This window comes from Tarenaya hassleriana, unplaced genomic scaffold (genome assembly GCF_000463585.1).
Source record: "Tarenaya hassleriana unplaced genomic scaffold, ASM46358v1 Cleome2, whole genome shotgun sequence".
Taxonomy (NCBI): Eukaryota; Viridiplantae; Streptophyta; class Magnoliopsida; order Brassicales; family Cleomaceae; genus Tarenaya; species Tarenaya hassleriana.
The window spans coordinates 8763978-8779910 of NW_010965372.1; the positions used below are offsets into that span (position 1 = coordinate 8763978).

The 15933-nt window shown below is 40.4% G+C and overlaps 2 protein-coding genes across 2 annotated transcripts in view; one reads left to right on the plus strand and one right to left on the minus strand.

The window, feature by feature from the left end:
- On the plus strand, positions 1-11744 carry LOC104813126 (acetyl-CoA carboxylase 1). The gene is made up of 33 exons (XM_010540655.2): positions 1-366; positions 1114-1489; positions 1722-1827; positions 1892-2004; positions 2089-2250; positions 2367-2459; positions 2590-2685; positions 2819-2992; positions 3089-3182; positions 3289-3476; positions 3570-3620; positions 3727-3766; positions 3949-4073; positions 4160-4276; positions 4363-4437; positions 4521-4577; positions 4679-4783; positions 4904-4990; positions 5087-5278; positions 5375-5563; positions 5653-5763; positions 5847-5936; positions 6036-6212; positions 6292-6369; positions 6477-6599; positions 6681-6950; positions 7065-7396; positions 7487-7724; positions 7818-8170; positions 8259-8472; positions 8956-9132; positions 9222-11378; positions 11473-11744. Exons 2-33 carry the CDS (start codon positions 1115-1117, stop codon positions 11527-11529), a joined length of 6816 nt encoding a protein of 2271 aa, XP_010538957.1. The 5' UTR covers positions 1-366; position 1114; the 3' UTR covers positions 11530-11744.
- A 648-nt stretch (positions 11745-12392) lies between these two features.
- LOC104813127 (sulfate transporter 1.1-like) overlaps positions 12393-15933 on the minus strand; it is a 5270-nt gene continuing 1729 nt past the window's right edge. The window contains exons 5-13 of the mRNA XM_010540656.2: positions 15744-15809; positions 15544-15657; positions 15306-15422; positions 14452-14578; positions 13738-14024; positions 13341-13531; positions 13132-13217; positions 12849-12925; positions 12393-12645 (exon numbers count right to left, since the gene is read on the minus strand). Of these exons, the coding sequence (XP_010538958.1) occupies positions 12499-12645; positions 12849-12925; positions 13132-13217; positions 13341-13531; positions 13738-14024; positions 14452-14578; positions 15306-15422; positions 15544-15657; positions 15744-15809 (1212 nt within the window). The 3' untranslated portion in view covers positions 12393-12498. The remainder of the gene's footprint in view (positions 12646-12848; positions 12926-13131; positions 13218-13340; positions 13532-13737; positions 14025-14451; positions 14579-15305; positions 15423-15543; positions 15658-15743; positions 15810-15933) is intronic.

A 15933-nucleotide genomic window follows, 5' to 3' on the forward strand; every position in this document is an offset into this window, starting at 1 on the left:
TTGTGGAGTGTGGTGAAGGCAGACACCACGTGCATTCTCTTCTCCTTCTTCTTCTTCTTCTTCTTCTACTCCTTGTAGTTTTGTTTTCATCTCCTTCCTCCGAATCTGCTAAATTATTAAAAGTCTCGGCATTAAGTCTCTGACCCCACCTTCTTCTAACTCTAACCTACCCTCTTCTTGTTCTATTCCCTCCCGCTCTTTAAACCCTCTCTCTCTTTCTCTTTCTCTCTGGTGCCTTGCTTCCCAGGATTTTCCCTCTGAAACGCTCCTTTTTCTACGTTTTGAGATGAATATTTGAGTGCCCATTATCGGTTTCGGGTCGAATTCCAATCAGGAGCTGTCAAAATTCCAGCTTTTCTACCCGAGGTTCGGAATTTGTTAGTTAAGTCTGGGTTTGTTCATTTTTAGGTTTGTTTGTCTACTGTGTTGATTGTTTTGGGTTTGTTCATTTTTAGGGTTGTCTGCCTACTGTGTTGATTGTTTGTGATTTCGAGCTGATGTCGAAGTTCCGGTCTTAAACCATCCAACTTTCTGATCCAGATTTTGGGATTTTGCCATCGTTTTGGATGATTTTGTGTTGTTTGAGCGTTCATCAGAGTTTGGGACTTTCAATTTGCTCATGTTCTTCTGTTTGGTGGACGGTGTGTTACAATTTCTTATCGAAGTTGGGTTTCGTAAAGTTTCTGAATTTCTTGCTTGTTTTCTCCAGTTTCTTTGTGGGTTTCTTAATCTTTAGTTCCAATCTAGATCTCTCACATTTCTTTTTAAACGATCGCATAATTGAAAAAAAAGAGAGAGAGTACTTTATTGTTTTTTTTTGGGGATGTGGCTTATGAGTTGTGCATTTTTAAAGGTTGAATGTTTCATACTTTACGTCGGCGTCTTTCGTTGGTAATGATGCTCTTGGATCTTGCTTACGGAGGAGCCACTTCTTTCTCTCTCTCTCTCTCTCTCTCCAAAATGCACTCTTGAGGCCAACCAGTTTTGTAATTCACCTTCGTTTCAAACCTGTTTCTGAAATGAAACCCATGATTCCTAGCAAGATAGTTTCGTTTTGATAACAGAAATCTACGAGTTCTTGATCCTGTTATGTCTGTTTTTACCGTTCTGCAGTATGTCTGAAGCCCAAAGGATGGTAAGAATGGCTGGCACTGGGGGCGTGAATGGGTATCCAAGTGCAGTAGTTCCCGGTAGAAATCATGCCGCAATGTCTGAAGTAGACGAGTTCTGTCGTGCCCTTGGAGGGAAAAAGCCAATCCATAGTATTTTGATTGCGAACAACGGAATGGCGGCTGTGAAATTTATACGTAGTGTTAGGACATGGGCTTACGAGACGTTTGGCACAGAGAAAGCCATATTGTTGGTTGCTATGGCTACCCCTGAAGACATGAGGATTAATGCAGAACATATTAGAATCGCCGATCAGTTTGTGGAAGTACCTGGAGGAACGAATAATAACAACTATGCCAATGTTCAACTCATTGTCGAGGTACAAATCTAACTTGGATTATCTTCTGATTGCTATGACTTCTGTGGCATATGCATAATTCTGAATAGGTTGGGCATATCAATCAGAAATTGGACTCTGTGATACATACTTATCTGGTATGGAACGGTGGTTAGGGTGTCATGTTTTGGAAGAAGCTTGTCTTTAGGGTATGATATTTGGATCTAACTTCATTCATTTTAGCTGTTTATTTATCTGTGAATGCAATGTGCAGATGGCCGAAGTAACACGTGTAGATGCAGTATGGCCTGGTTGGGGTCATGCTTCTGAAAACCCTGAGTTACCTGATGCTCTGAATGCAAACGGAGTTATATTTCTCGGTCCTCCAGCCGTTTCAATGGCAGGGCGGGGCGCGGAAATATGATGCTCTGAATGCAAACGGAGTTATATTTCTCGGCCCCCCAGCCGTTTCAATGGCAGCACTGGGCGATAAAATTGGTTCATCATTGATCGCCCAGGCTGCTAACGTACCCACTCTACCTTGGAGCGGTTCCCATGTAATTAAATCCTCCTTTACGAAGCTGAATTTGTTTGGTAGCGAATTTTTCCCCGTTTTAAATGCTGAATTATTATGTTTTCAGGTTAAAATTCCTCCGGAAAGTTGTTTGGTAACCATCTCTGAAGAGATCTACAGGCAAGCTTGTGTTCACACGACCGAGGAAGCAATTGCTAGTTGTCAAGTTGTTGGTTACCCAGCAATGATCAAAGCATCTTGGGGCGGTGGTGGTAAAGGCATCAGGAAGGTTGGTTTGTTTTGAGATGCCTTTGGAATGTCACTCTCCTAGTTGGTTTTAGTAGTTTTAGGCTTTTAGCTGATTCATGTATATAAATGTGTTGTGCTTTCTCTTCGGGTTTTTAGGTTCATAACGACGATGAAGTAAGGGCTCTATTCAAGCAAGTTCAGGGTGAGGTTCCTGGCTCACCAATATTCATAATGAAGGTTGCTTCGCAGGTAAAGTGACTTGGCTATATACTTCTTGAAGTCAGCATATCAGATTTTTCTAAATGAATAGTTTGGTAAAGAGATCAACTTGGAATGATATGAAATTTCTTTCTAATTCATTCTTTTCCTTTCTGTAAAGAGTCGACATTTAGAGGTCCAACTGCTGTGTGACCAATATGGAAATGTGGCAGCTCTGCATAGCCGTGACTGTAGTGTCCAGAGAAGACATCAGAAGGTCGGTTGGTGGTTGATACTGGATTTTCGATTCTGATTCTCTAGAAATGCTGTTTATGTTCTCAGTTCGGTTATACTTTCAACACTGATGCAGCATTCTTGCATGAGTTCTTACCTTATTATTTGCTTGGCAGATTATAGAGGAGGGTCCAATAACTGTGGCTCCACCAGACACAGTCAAGAAACTTGAACAGGCAGCTAGAAGGTTGGCTAAAAGTGTTAATTACGTCGGAGCAGCTACTGTTGAGTATCTGTACAGTATGGAAACCGGGGAGTACTATTTTCTAGAGCTCAACCCTCGTTTACAGGTTGCTTTTCATTGTAGACCGCCATTGCCATGCGAATTCCATTGAAAGGTTCATTTTTGGAAATTGAATACATGTTTAATTGATGTTTCATACCAGGTGGAGCACCCTGTGACTGAGTGGATTGCCGAAATAAACCTTCCTGCAGCTCAAGTTGCAGTAGGGATGGGAATTCCTCTCTATCAAATCCCTGGTATATATATATATGCATCCTTGGTTATTTTCCGTATGTAAGCTTTTCCTTTGCCAAATCATGGCCACATGAAACGTACGATCTGTTTCACTATGATTTTTTTTAGAGATAAGGCGGTTCTATGGTATGGATCATGGTGGAGGTTACGATTCGTGGAGGAATACATCTGCTCTTGCCTCCGCTTTTGATTTTGACAAGGCTGAGTCTACAAGACCAAAAGGTCATTGTGTGGCTGTACGTGTGACAAGCGAGGATCCTGATGACGGTTTTAAACCTACTAGCGGCAAAGTACAGGTAACGTGATTTTCTGTTGGAGACAGCTTAAATATTTTTAATTGAGCATGTCTTGTTTCGGGTAATAGTAATACTTGTTTGAATTTGCTACAGGAATTGAGCTTCAAGAGCAAACCAAATGTGTGGGCATATTTCTCTGTGAAGGTATGTGTGTGTGTGTATTCATATATCTATATATGTATGATTTCTACCATATCACTTGCTTATTATGGCTTACAGCTTATATCACAATCTTTTTTCATTTTTTTAGTCTGGAGGAGGCATCCACGAGTTCTCAGATTCTCAGTTCGGTAAGTTTCTTACTTCTCTTGTGTCTGTTCTTGAGCAGATTAACTTCTTTTTATTGTTTTGAGATTCTTTTTTATCATCTTAACTGTAATATACACGTTAACATGATTTTTTCGAACGTGTCTGATGCATCTGCATTTGGGAGCTTCACAAATTGAGACTTCGTTGAATCTTTTCTGTCCAGGACATGTATTTGCATTTGGGGAATCCAGGGCACTGGCTATAGCCAATATGGTTCTTGGCTTGAAAGAAATACAAATTCGTGGAGAAATTAGGACCAACGTGGACTACACCATCGACCTTTTACATGTACCCTTCTTTCTTCCCACATGAAAGACTTCACATTCTATATTTTGCAATGCATCCTGACCAAAGGCGATTCAAATTTTCTACAGGCTTCCGACTACCGGGAGAACAAAATACACACTGGTTGGTTGGACAGTAGAATTGCTATGCGGGTCAGAGCAGAAAGGCCTCCATGGTATCTCTCCGTTGTTGGCGGGGCTCTCTATGTATGAACCTCTTTCTCAGAGATTTTTGCTGTTTTAACAAGTTTCTATCTCTATGTGGCTCATATCTTTTTGATTTATTTGTACAGAAAGCATCAGCAAGCAGTGCTGCTGTTGTCTCAGATTATGTCGGTTATCTAGAAAAGGGGCAAATCCCTCCAAAGGTACTTTGGTGAAAGCCCTCTTTCTTTCGCCTGTCTTGTAAAAGGGATCTGATATCTGACTCCGGAATATCTCTTTATTGCAGCATATATCTCTTGTGCATTCTCAAGTGTCTCTCAATATTGAAGGAAGCAAGTACACTGTATGTGTTTCAATAGTGTCAACATACTCTATCTTTGTATTCAAAATATGGTTACCCAGAAAGGGAACTGGCTCACCCACTTCAACAATTCTATTTTTTAGATTGATGTGGTTCGGGCTGGACCAGGAAGCTACAGGCTAAGAATGAACAACTCTGAAGTTGTAGCAGAAATACACACTCTACGTGATGGAGGTCTGCTGATGCAGGCAGGTTTTCTGATCCTTGGTCATGGATTATGAAAGAGAAAGATGGTTATATGATGTGTTTTGCCACTATCTTTAGAAATTTCTAACCTCTTTTGGTTTACTTCCCCTGTTTTGTCGCAGTTGGATGGCAACAGCCATGTGATATATGCAGAGGAAGAAGCGGCGGGAACCCGTCTTCTTATTGATGGAAGAACATGTTTGCTACAGGTTTCCACATAATTTTCTCTGTTTTATCTTTTCTACTTTTGCAGTTTTCTGAAAAACAATATGAATGCAGTAACGTATTTTGCTCGGTTTGTTTAGAATGATCATGATCCCTCGAAATTGATGGCCGAGACACCATGCAAGCTGCTGAGATATCTGGTTTCAGATAACAGCCATATTGATGCTGATACACCCTATGCGGAAGTTGAGGTCATGAAGATGTGCATGCCACTTCTTTCACCTGCTTCAGGAGTTATCCATTTCAAAATGTCAGAAGGGCAAGCCATGCAGGTAAACACCACGTTCCAGTTCCAGTCCTCATTATATAAACTGTTTGTTTCTACCCTTTTCTCTAAATTGATAGTCCATTCATTATTTTGTCGACAGGCTGGTGAGCTGATAGCCAAGCTCGATCTTGATGACCCTTCAGCTGTAAGAAAGGCCGAGCCTTTCCATGGAAGCTTTCCAAGATTGGGGCCTCCAACTGCAATAGCTGGTAAAGTTCATCAGAGATGTGCTGCAAGTTTAAATGCAGCTCGCATGATTCTTGCCGGTTATGAGCATAATGTCGATGAGGTAAAGCGATTCTTTTCTTCCTGTTTTAGTTGTTAGACTTAACTTGGCTCAAAGAATCTTTAACTCACAAGATAGCAAATGTAATGCAGGTGGTTCAAGACCTGCTTAACTGCCTAGATAGCCCTGAACTCCCGTTCCTTCAGTGGCAAGAGTGTTTTGCAGTTCTAGCTACACGTTTACCTAAAGATCTCAGAAATGCGGTAATCATTTATGCACTTGTTATTATTCTGCTTCACATTCCGAGACATTTGAATGCTTTTTGTTCTAAACCTTTTTTTATCAGTTGGAGCTGAAATATAGGGAGTTTGAGGGTATCTCAATAAATTCCCAGAACGTGGATTTCCCTGCCAAATTACTAAGGGCCGTTCTCGAGGTGATTTACCCCTCTCACCGCATCACTGTCCAAGATTTGTTTTCTTGTCTTGTTTTTTGCCTCTGAAGAACGCTATTCCCGGTCCACGTCTTGATACAGGCTCATCTATCATCCTGCGGTGAAAAAGAGAGAGGAGCCCTTGAAAGGCTCGTTGAACCACTGATGAGTCTTGTGAAGTCTTACGAAGGCGGGAGGGAAAGTCATGCCCGTTTTATAGTGCAATCTCTTTTCCAAGAATATCTCTCCGTAGAAGAATTATTCAATGACAACATTCAGGTAATATATCGTTCATTAGTTTGTAGTGTCCTGTTTTCCACATCTATCTCCGCATCTTATGTCATTGTACTTTGTTCAGGCTGATGTTATAGAACGTCTTCGTCAGCAATACAAGAAAGATCTGTTGAAGATTGTCGATATTGTTCTCTCACACCAGGTTTTGTTATTATCCTTCTCTCATCTCCATCGTGTCTCCTTGTTTCTTTATCAGAAGAAAAACCTATTACATTACCGAACCATTACCCTGATCATTCTTCTTGGCAGGGCATCAAAAACAAGAACAAACTCGTTCTCCGGCTGATGGAGCAGCTTGTTTACCCTAATCCTGCTGCATATAGAGATCAGCTTATCAGATTCTCAGCACTTAATCATACTAACTATTCCGAGGTACTTTCAGGTTCCTTTAGGTTTTATGATACTTCGGATGATAATACATGCAGGCTAATGATCAGTTCTCTATTGTATTAGTTGGCGCTCAAGGCGAGTCAGTTGCTGGAACAAACCAAACTGAGTGAACTTCGTTCAAACATTGCCAGAAGCCTTTCCGAGTTAGAAATGTTTACGGAGGATGGTGAGAATATGGATACTCCCAAGAGGAAGAGTGCCATTAATGAAAGAATGGAAGATCTTGTCAGCGCTCCATTAGCCGTTGAAGATGCCCTCGTCGGACTGTTTGACCACAGCGATCACACACTTCAGAGACGGGTGGTCGAGACTTATATCCGCAGATTATATCAGGTTAGAATTCATATTTTTTTCACCCTTTATCCATCAAAATCCTTTCTTGTATACCCTCTATCTACTCAATAAGGACAACCTTGGCTTTACTTAACTTTTCACTTGTGTCGTCAGCCATACCTCGTTAAAGATAGTGTGAGGATGCAGTGGCATCGGTCTGGTCTTATTGCTTCTTGGGAGTTCCTGGAGGAGCATATGGAGAGGAAGAACAGCAGTACAGAACATCAGGAGGCATTTGATAAAGGGTTGGTTGAGAAACACAGCAAGAGAAAATGGGGAGCTATGGTTATAATCAAATCCCTGCAATTTCTTACGAGTATAATAAGTGCAGCATTGAGAGAAACAAACCACGATGCCCATGAATCTCCCAGAGCAGTTGTCTTTGGTAATATGATGCATATTGCTCTGGTGGGCATCAATAATCAGATGTCTTTGCTTCAGGATAGGTACCGGAACGTACTACAACGTCTATAAACTAGCTAAAGTTACGATTATTCCCCGCATAATTTGATGCCGTTGTTGTTGATATTCTGCAGTGGGGATGAGGATCAAGCTCAGGAGAGAATAAACAAGTTGGCTAAAATACTTAAAGAGGAAGAAGTCAGCTCGAGCCTTTGTTCTGCAGGGGTCGGTGTGATTAGCTGTATAATTCAGAGAGATGAAGGGCGAGCACCGATGAGACATTCATTTCATTGGTCATCGGAGAAACAAAATTACTATGAGGAGCCATTGTTGCGTCATCTCGAACCTCCTTTGTCCATCTACCTCGAGCTGGTCCATGATCTTGCCTCTTTACGTGTATAACTTAGTTTTTACGGTTCTTCCTTTCTGTGTAATGATTTGTGTACTGTTTGCTTCTTGATGCAGGATAAGCTTAAAGGGTACGAGAATATACAGTATACGCCTTCGCGGGACCGTCAATGGCATTTGTATACCGTCACTGACAAGCCAGTGCCGATCAAGAGGATGTTCCTCAGATCGCTTGTTAGACAGTCCACGATGAACGAAGGGTTTACGATGCAGCAAGGGCTAGATAACCAACTCAGCCAAACACTTTTCTCGATGCCCTTTACCTCGAAATGCATCTTCAGGTCTTTAATGGCTGCCATGGAAGAACTGGAACTGATTTCACACAATGCTACAGTGAAACCGGATCATGCACATATGTTCCTTTGCATTTTACGTGAGCAGCAGATTGATGACCTTGTGCCTTACCCGAGGTTGCTATCCCTTTTATCTTTCGAGAAGAAAGTCTTTGTTCTTCCATTATTATCTCGTCTTCTTGACCTTCGATGTAATTTCTTGCAGAAGAGTTGAAGTGATGGCTGAACATGAAGAAACTACAGTTGAGGTGATCTTAGAAGAAGCAGCCCGAGAAATTCACGGGTCGGTCGGCCCGAGAATGCACAGGTTAGGTGTCTGTGAATGGGAAGTGCGGCTTTGGTTGGAATCTTCGGGGCTAGCAAATGGTGCTTGGAGGGTATTGGTAACGAATGTGACCGGACATACATGCACTGTACATGTAAGTCTCGCTTGGCAAAAAATAATCCGAAATTCGGGTGCCAACTCGGTCTGTGGGTTCGAGTTTGGTTACTTGGATCCTAGATCGGGTATTACCCGCGCATATCGAATGAAAGTAATGTAACAGTTTTGCCTCTATAGGTTTTAGCGATTTCACATATAAAACCCATTGAAATTTCGAGTTCAGATTCAAGTAATCCGAAAGTTTTAGGTATCCGACCCAAGTCAACTCATAATATATGATACTTATTTTGAAACAATTTGAAATTTCATACTTAAACTTTGGTTCGAATACCTTGGATATCCGAAAGATATCTCAGGTATCCGAGTTTTGGGTACCCGACCAAAATAGATTCGAGATCTGGTAATATCTCATAAGACTTGAGATGTTCGGATAACCTGAAAATCTCGGGTACGGACCCTTGCCCACCTAGTAGTTTCAACAGAGTAAACATCTTGAACTGCTTGTGATTTGATCCATCAGATATACCGGGAACTAGAAGCCACTGGCAAGAACAGTTTGATTTACCATTCGATATCGAAGAAAGGTCCTCTCCACGGGACACGGATCAATGCTCATTATCAGCCTCTCGGATATTTGGACAGGCAACGTCTAGCGGCAAGGAGAAGTAACACGACTTATTGCTATGATTTCCCTCTTGTGAGTATCTAATTCCGCTATTTTATGCAGAATTCCTTCTGCTTGTCGCTTTCAATTCTGTCTTTTACGTTTTATTTGCTCTTTTTCAGGCCTTCGAGACAGCCTTGGATCAGGTGTGGGCATCACAACACCCGGGAGTGAGTAAACCCTGCAGGAATGTTCTGATGAACGTCACAGAGCTGGTGTTCTCGAATTCTGAAGGTTCTTCGTGTACGCCTCTTGTTACGGTTGAACGGTCACTGGGTCTTAACGACATTGGAATGGTGGCTTGGTTCATGGAGATGTCGACTCCCGAGTTTCCTTTGGGCCGAAAAATTCTCGTAGTCGCCAATGATGTGACGTTCAGAGCTGGTTCCTTTGGCCCGAAGGAGGATGCGTTCTTCCTCGCTGTTACTGAACTCGCATGCGAGAAGAAGCTTCCCCTGATTTACTTGGCAGCAAATTCCGGCGCCCGGCTGGGTGTAGCCGAGGAAGTCAAGGCCTGTTTCAAAGTCGGATGGTCGGATGAATCGTCTCCCGAGAATGGGTTTCATTATTTGTACCTAAGCCTCGATGACTACACGAGAATTGGATCATCGGTCATTGCACATGAAATGAAGCTTCCTAGCGGAGAAATCAGATGGGTGATTGACACAATTGTCGGTAAAGAAGATGGTATAGGAGTCGAGAACTTGACTGGAAGTGGAGCAATTGCGGGTGCGTACTCGAGGGCTTACAACGAAACGTTCACTTTGACATTTGTCAGTGGAAGAACAGTCGGAATCGGTGCGTACCTCGCTCGCCTGGGCATGCGGTGCATACAGAGACTAGACCAGCCGATAATCTTGACAGGATTTTCTACGCTGAACAAACTGCTTGGCCGGGAGGTCTATAGCTCTCACATGCAACTCGGCGGGCCGAAAATCATGGCGACGAATGGCGTCGTTCATCTTACGGTATCTGATGATCTCGAAGGCATATCAGCGATTCTCAAATGGCTGAGCTATGTTCCTGCTTACATGGGCGGTCCGCTTCCCATTTTAGCTCCATCGGATCCGCCGGAGAGATCTGTCGAGTATGTTCCGGAGAATTCTTGCGACCCACGAGCTGCCATAGCCGGCATTACTGACAGTTCCGGTAAATGGCTTGGCGGAATCTTCGATAAAGATAGCTTTGTCGAGACTCTCGAAAGCTGGGCTAGAACTGTTGTGACCGGTAGAGCAAAGCTCGGGGGAATTCCTGTCGGAGTGGTGGCTGTCGAGACGCAAACCGTGATGCAGATCATCCCGGCCGATCCGGGACAGCTCGACTCACACGAAAGAGTGGTCCCTCAAGCCGGGCAGGTCTGGTTTCCAGATTCAGCGACCAAGACGGCTCAAGCCCTCATGGATTTCAACCGGGAGGAGCTGCCATTGTTTATCCTCGCAAACTGGAGAGGGTTTTCGGGTGGGCAGAGGGATCTTTTCGAGGGAATTCTCCAGGCAGGTTCGACGATAGTCGAAAATCTCAGAACATATCGGCAGCCAGTATTCGTATACATCCCCATGATGGGTGAGCTACGAGGTGGAGCTTGGGTGGTGATCGATAGCCGGATAAACTCGGATTATGTCGAAATGTATGCCGATGGAACTGCTAGAGGCAACGTACTCGAGCCGGAGGGAACGATAGAGATAAAATTCCGAACGAAAGAGTTGTTAGAATGCATGGGAAGGCTTGATGGGAAACTCATCGATCTGAAAGCGAATCTGCAAGAATCGAAGCGAACTGGAGCTTACGGAGACATCGAGCTTCTGCAACAGCAGATCAAGGCAAGAGAAAAACAGCTTTTACCGGTTTACATCCAAATCGCCACGAAATTCGCGGAGCTTCATGACACGTCGATGAGAATGGCAGCGAAAGGAGTGATGAGAAGTGTCGTGAACTTGAGCAACTCACGGGTTTTCTTCTACAAGAAGCTCAACCGGAGAATTTCAGAGAGCTCTCTGGTCAGATCCATAAGAGAAGCTGCCGGAGAGAATTTACCGTATAAAACCGCAATGGGTTTGATCCAGAAATGGTTTTCTGAATCCGAAATCGCGAAGGGGAAGGAAGAAAACGCGTGGACAGACGATGAAGCGTTCTTTACATGGAAGAACGATGTCGGGAACTACGAAACGAAAGTGAAGGAGCTGAGATTGCAGAAACTGCTGAATCAACTGTCGGAGATTGGAGATTCGCCTTCGGATCTGCAAGCTCTGCCTCTCGGAATTGCTAGTCTGCTAAACAAGGTAAAGAGACCCTAGTTTCCGATGTGATGTTCTTGGCTTTTTTGCGTGTTAATGGGAGATCTGACTGTGGTTATGAATCTGAATCGCGATGAAGGTGGAGCCATCAAGGAGAGAACAGTTGGTGGATGCACTTCGGAAGGTGTTGGGCTGATACCGGAGGGGTTGCTTCAGTTCCAAGCAACTTGGTTGCTTGTGTCCATTAGATAACTTTTAGGGCTCACTTTTGATTTGACAGTGAAGCTCCTCTTTGTATACCTCGTAGCCTCATTTATTTTTTGTCGACATTAGTGCTAACCTATGAAATAATTTGGATAAATAATAGAAAATATTGAGGCGTAAATTACAAACGAATTTCATCTTCGGTTACGTTGGTAAATTTGATGTTTATAAGAATGGTGAATTTAATCTTTTATTTATTTTAGTTTTTTTTTCATAATTAAAATTTAACCCATATATATATATATATAATAATGACTATAATTAGAATTCGACTGTTGGCACGTTTTTAAATTATGAATATAATCGAAAAAAACCCAAATATTAAGATCACAGGACAACATAAATAAATAAGATGAATTGTTGGGTACATCTTATTTATCCATCTCAAACACAAATCAAGAAAAAAATGAAAGGAGAGACGGACACATAAAGACGTCGCAAACTCGCCACAACAATTGTGGTTCAAGATCGATAGGATAACGCGGAACATACTCATAACCTTGCACAAGCCGGATTCTACCGGATCAAATGACCCCCTCCAACAATGGTATCGCCTTATATATTATGACTGAGATTTAAGTCTTCGTTATTTTTGTTCACTTGTAATATAAATCATTATCTCTCGGGATCTTTGGTACATGTTAAATTCATGTAAACCTTCGGATTATTTTTTTGGTAGTAATATAACAATCACATTAAACCAAAAAAAGTCGGAGTTGTGTGAAGATTTTATCAAAATATTTTTTAAAATTATTTGCAATCAGCATATATATATATATATATATATATCGAACGTTTCCCAAACCAATCTTCGTTTCATCTCTCTCATATAAACACACACACACACACATACACATATGTATATGTGTGTATGTATGAATTATATTCGTAGAGATTAATATTAAGCTAGATCGTGAGCCAAATTCGGGGCACAGGCGGCCACAGCGTCGGAGACTGTGAGGAAGATGTTTTTCGCTCCGATCTCGTAGGCAAACTTCGAGGAATGAAGCTTCTCCGTCACCACCGGTCCCGGATTCGCAAGAATAAGCTGTTCATAATTATTAAGAACAATAACAATGTACAAAACATGTTTACTTAATAGAATGTACTGAAAAAGATGATGAAAATTCTCTTCGCTTTCATAAAATAACGCATTGATTTTATTTCACACATATAAAACTAATACTAATTTTATGTGAGTAATATGTTTAGTAAAATGAATGGACAACGCTGGATATTTTTGTTAGTTACCTGAATTTCTTTCTTCTTGAGACTCTGGCGAAATTCTTGTAAGGAATGTATGCCACTAGTGTCGATGTCCGTTACAGCTGATAAATATAATATTTATATATATATATGTTAGGGAATTTAGACAAATTTTCAGTCAATGTGGTTTACATGTATATACTCTGTAGCTTTCAACCCGTACGTAGGTTTGAATTTTTACTTTGGTTTATGCCCGTATGTACGTATGTATGTATGTACGCACGTATGCATGCATGTATGTATGTATGTAAAATGAGTTCTTTCTTACGTGACATCTCAATTATCAGGAATTTGATTGCCGGTAAGTCCGCCTCTTTGGCATTTTCCTCTTCTTCTACCAACCATCTTAATGTCCTGCCACCCAAAAAAAAAAACATTTCGATATAAAATGTATCGATATCACTTAATACAGATACATACATACATATATATATATATATGCATTTTTTGTTTATGCGTAGGTAAAGATAAAAGTACCTTTCTCTGACATAGTTGGAGTTGGAAAAATAGATAGCGGAATCAACCCGGATGATCAAGATTCCGGGAATCTTGGAGGCTTCAGGATACTGTTGGATGTTGCGATACACATTCGTTCGTGGAATCTTCCCAAGAACAGCTGTTCGCGGCCTCGTCACTTGTAATAGAATCTTTCCGAAAAATATCACAACCTGTCTCGTATATATGATTCATTTTTATTAAAAAATATAAAATAACAGATTAGATCGATATGATATAACATCAAACGCATGTTTCCCTTTACATTATTATTTCATGTGAATATTTTCAGAGTGTAAGATTTAATCTAATTAATTGTCATGACGTGGATTTAACATAATTATAATTCTGATAATTATTAATATCCTTTTGTACTTACGGCCATCAAGAGACCAATCTCGATAGAGACGAAGATGACACCGAAGAAAGCTCCCATACAGGCTAAGAAATCGAGTTTATCGACCTTCCAGATGAGAAGGGCGGCTTCGAAATCGATCAAACCGAGAACCGCCGATATGATGATGGCCGCAAGAATCGCGTTTGGGGTGTATTTGAAGAGAGGCGTTATGAACAACAGCGTTAGGAGAACCACCACTGACATCACTATGTTCGAGACCGGCGTTTGGCATCCCGCCATGTAGTTGACCGCTGAACGCGAAAACGATCCTGCCGTATTTTTGTATTTTTGTCAGATTTCTATTACCTAATAATTATTTTTTAATCTACAAATTCAAATGTCTTCACGAGTCTATTCAATATAATTTGACTCTCCGAATTATATAAGCCCATCTATATAAACCCTAATTAAATGTCATCACCTTAATTCATTATATACTATTGTAATATATTTCAGGAAGCAATCAAAACAATAGAAGCAGTTTTTCTCTCTGTTGTTCATAAAATAAAAAGAAAAATTCCTTAAATACAAGTAGAAAAATATAAACAAACCCTAAGCAAATCAAACCAGAAATAACTAAAGTAAATCGAATCAAATTAAACCAAACCGACATAACCAAACACATATTTAATATAATATCTCAATTTTATCGTTATTATTGGAAAAAATTTAAGAGATTTAAAAAGAATATAGTACCAGTGGCGATGTAACATGAAGTCATTGAACCGGCAACGTTCATTGTCCCCAATGCAATCATCTCCTTGTTACCGTCAATTTGATAGTTCTTCATCGCTGCAAATGTTCTTCCTATCGCCACTGCTTCCTGAAATATATATTCCCACAAAAAAAATTATTTAATTTTTTACTGTATAAATATATTGACTTTTTCTTAGATGGTTTATGCCATTTTTTACCGCTTTAGATGTGGTTGCCCCGGGTAGGTATTATATCAAATTTAGAGAATACCTTCTTTAATTTATTTTGTATGATCAGTATAACCAATATAATCACCATATAAATTTAAAACGGTGAGACTAGTGAAATTACCATATAATTTTAGTGGTCACAATGGTCACAATGGTCACACCCGATCACCCAAAAAAAATGTAAAAGGGTATGATCCGAAATTCACGTATCAAAATAGGGGTATTTTTTTTATAATATGTCGGTCGAGTGATTTGTTCAAATGGGAGATTGGTTTGTTTTCAGTTTACTTTTATTAGATTGGTTTTTGTATTAGGATTTTCGGATTCAGATGAAATACAAATATTTTTAAAAAAAATCACAAGTTTTGTTCTTCGTTTATTTTTTTTTCGGATTCATCATTTATCTTTTTATGTAAGATAAAATATTCTTCTTAATTAGTTTGAATCTAAAAGTCTTTTGTAATCGCCAATCGTCACATTTTTCTTATACCATTTGTCATGAAATTAGCTTCTTCTTTTCCCCTTCTGCTTTTGATACCAACAGTTCCGTACACTTTGTACAGCCAAGCTCTAATATAATTTAACATTATTAGACAAAATCTATAGATATATACATGGACTTACCGTTAGGCCGATCATACCGGCGATGGCTCCGATTCGAATTCCATGGGTGGCATAATTTCCGGTGAAGTAAATCTCGTGAACCGAAGACGGATTGATTCCTTGATCGATGTGTTTCACCTTCAGATATTTATTTCATGCCAATCAATGTTAATGGAGGCAATATATATATTACACGCACCAATTCACTGATATATGTACACACATATATGTGTGTGTGTGTTTGAGAGAGAGAGATTACAATTTGAACTCCTTTTTTGTCTGCACGAGTTATGTAGACACAGAAAGTCGAGATAATAACCGAAGTAAGGGGAGCTATTGCCGGGACCCAGAATAGTTTCTTGTTTCTTTTTCCCTGAAATTTATAAGAAGCATTTAGAAGAATACATATATATGCATATATATATATATGTGTGTATATTGTGGGAAATAATTACTTACGACGTATCTGGCGACAAGGAGGAAAGACAAGAAACAGACTCCGATGACTATAGTTTGCCAATTCCACTGGAAATTATGATCAAACAAAGCAAGTACGTGACGCGTTAAATACACAGATCCCAATTACATGAATATATAGAATGATATATATATATATATATATATATATATATATATATATATAGAAAAA

Excerpts from the sequence above, each read along its gene's own strand:
- LOC104813126 (XM_010540655.2), top strand. The coding sequence starts at position 1,115 with ATGTCTGAAGCCCAAAGGATGGTAAGAATGGCTGGCACTGGGGGCGTG. Across the intron at positions 2,251-2,366 it reads GTGGTAAAGGCATCAGGAAG|GTTCATAACGACGATGAAGT; the intron begins GTTGGTTTGTTT and ends TCGGGTTTTTAG. Across the intron at positions 6,370-6,476 it reads ATATTGTTCTCTCACACCAG|GGCATCAAAAACAAGAACAA; the intron begins GTTTTGTTATTA and ends TCTTCTTGGCAG.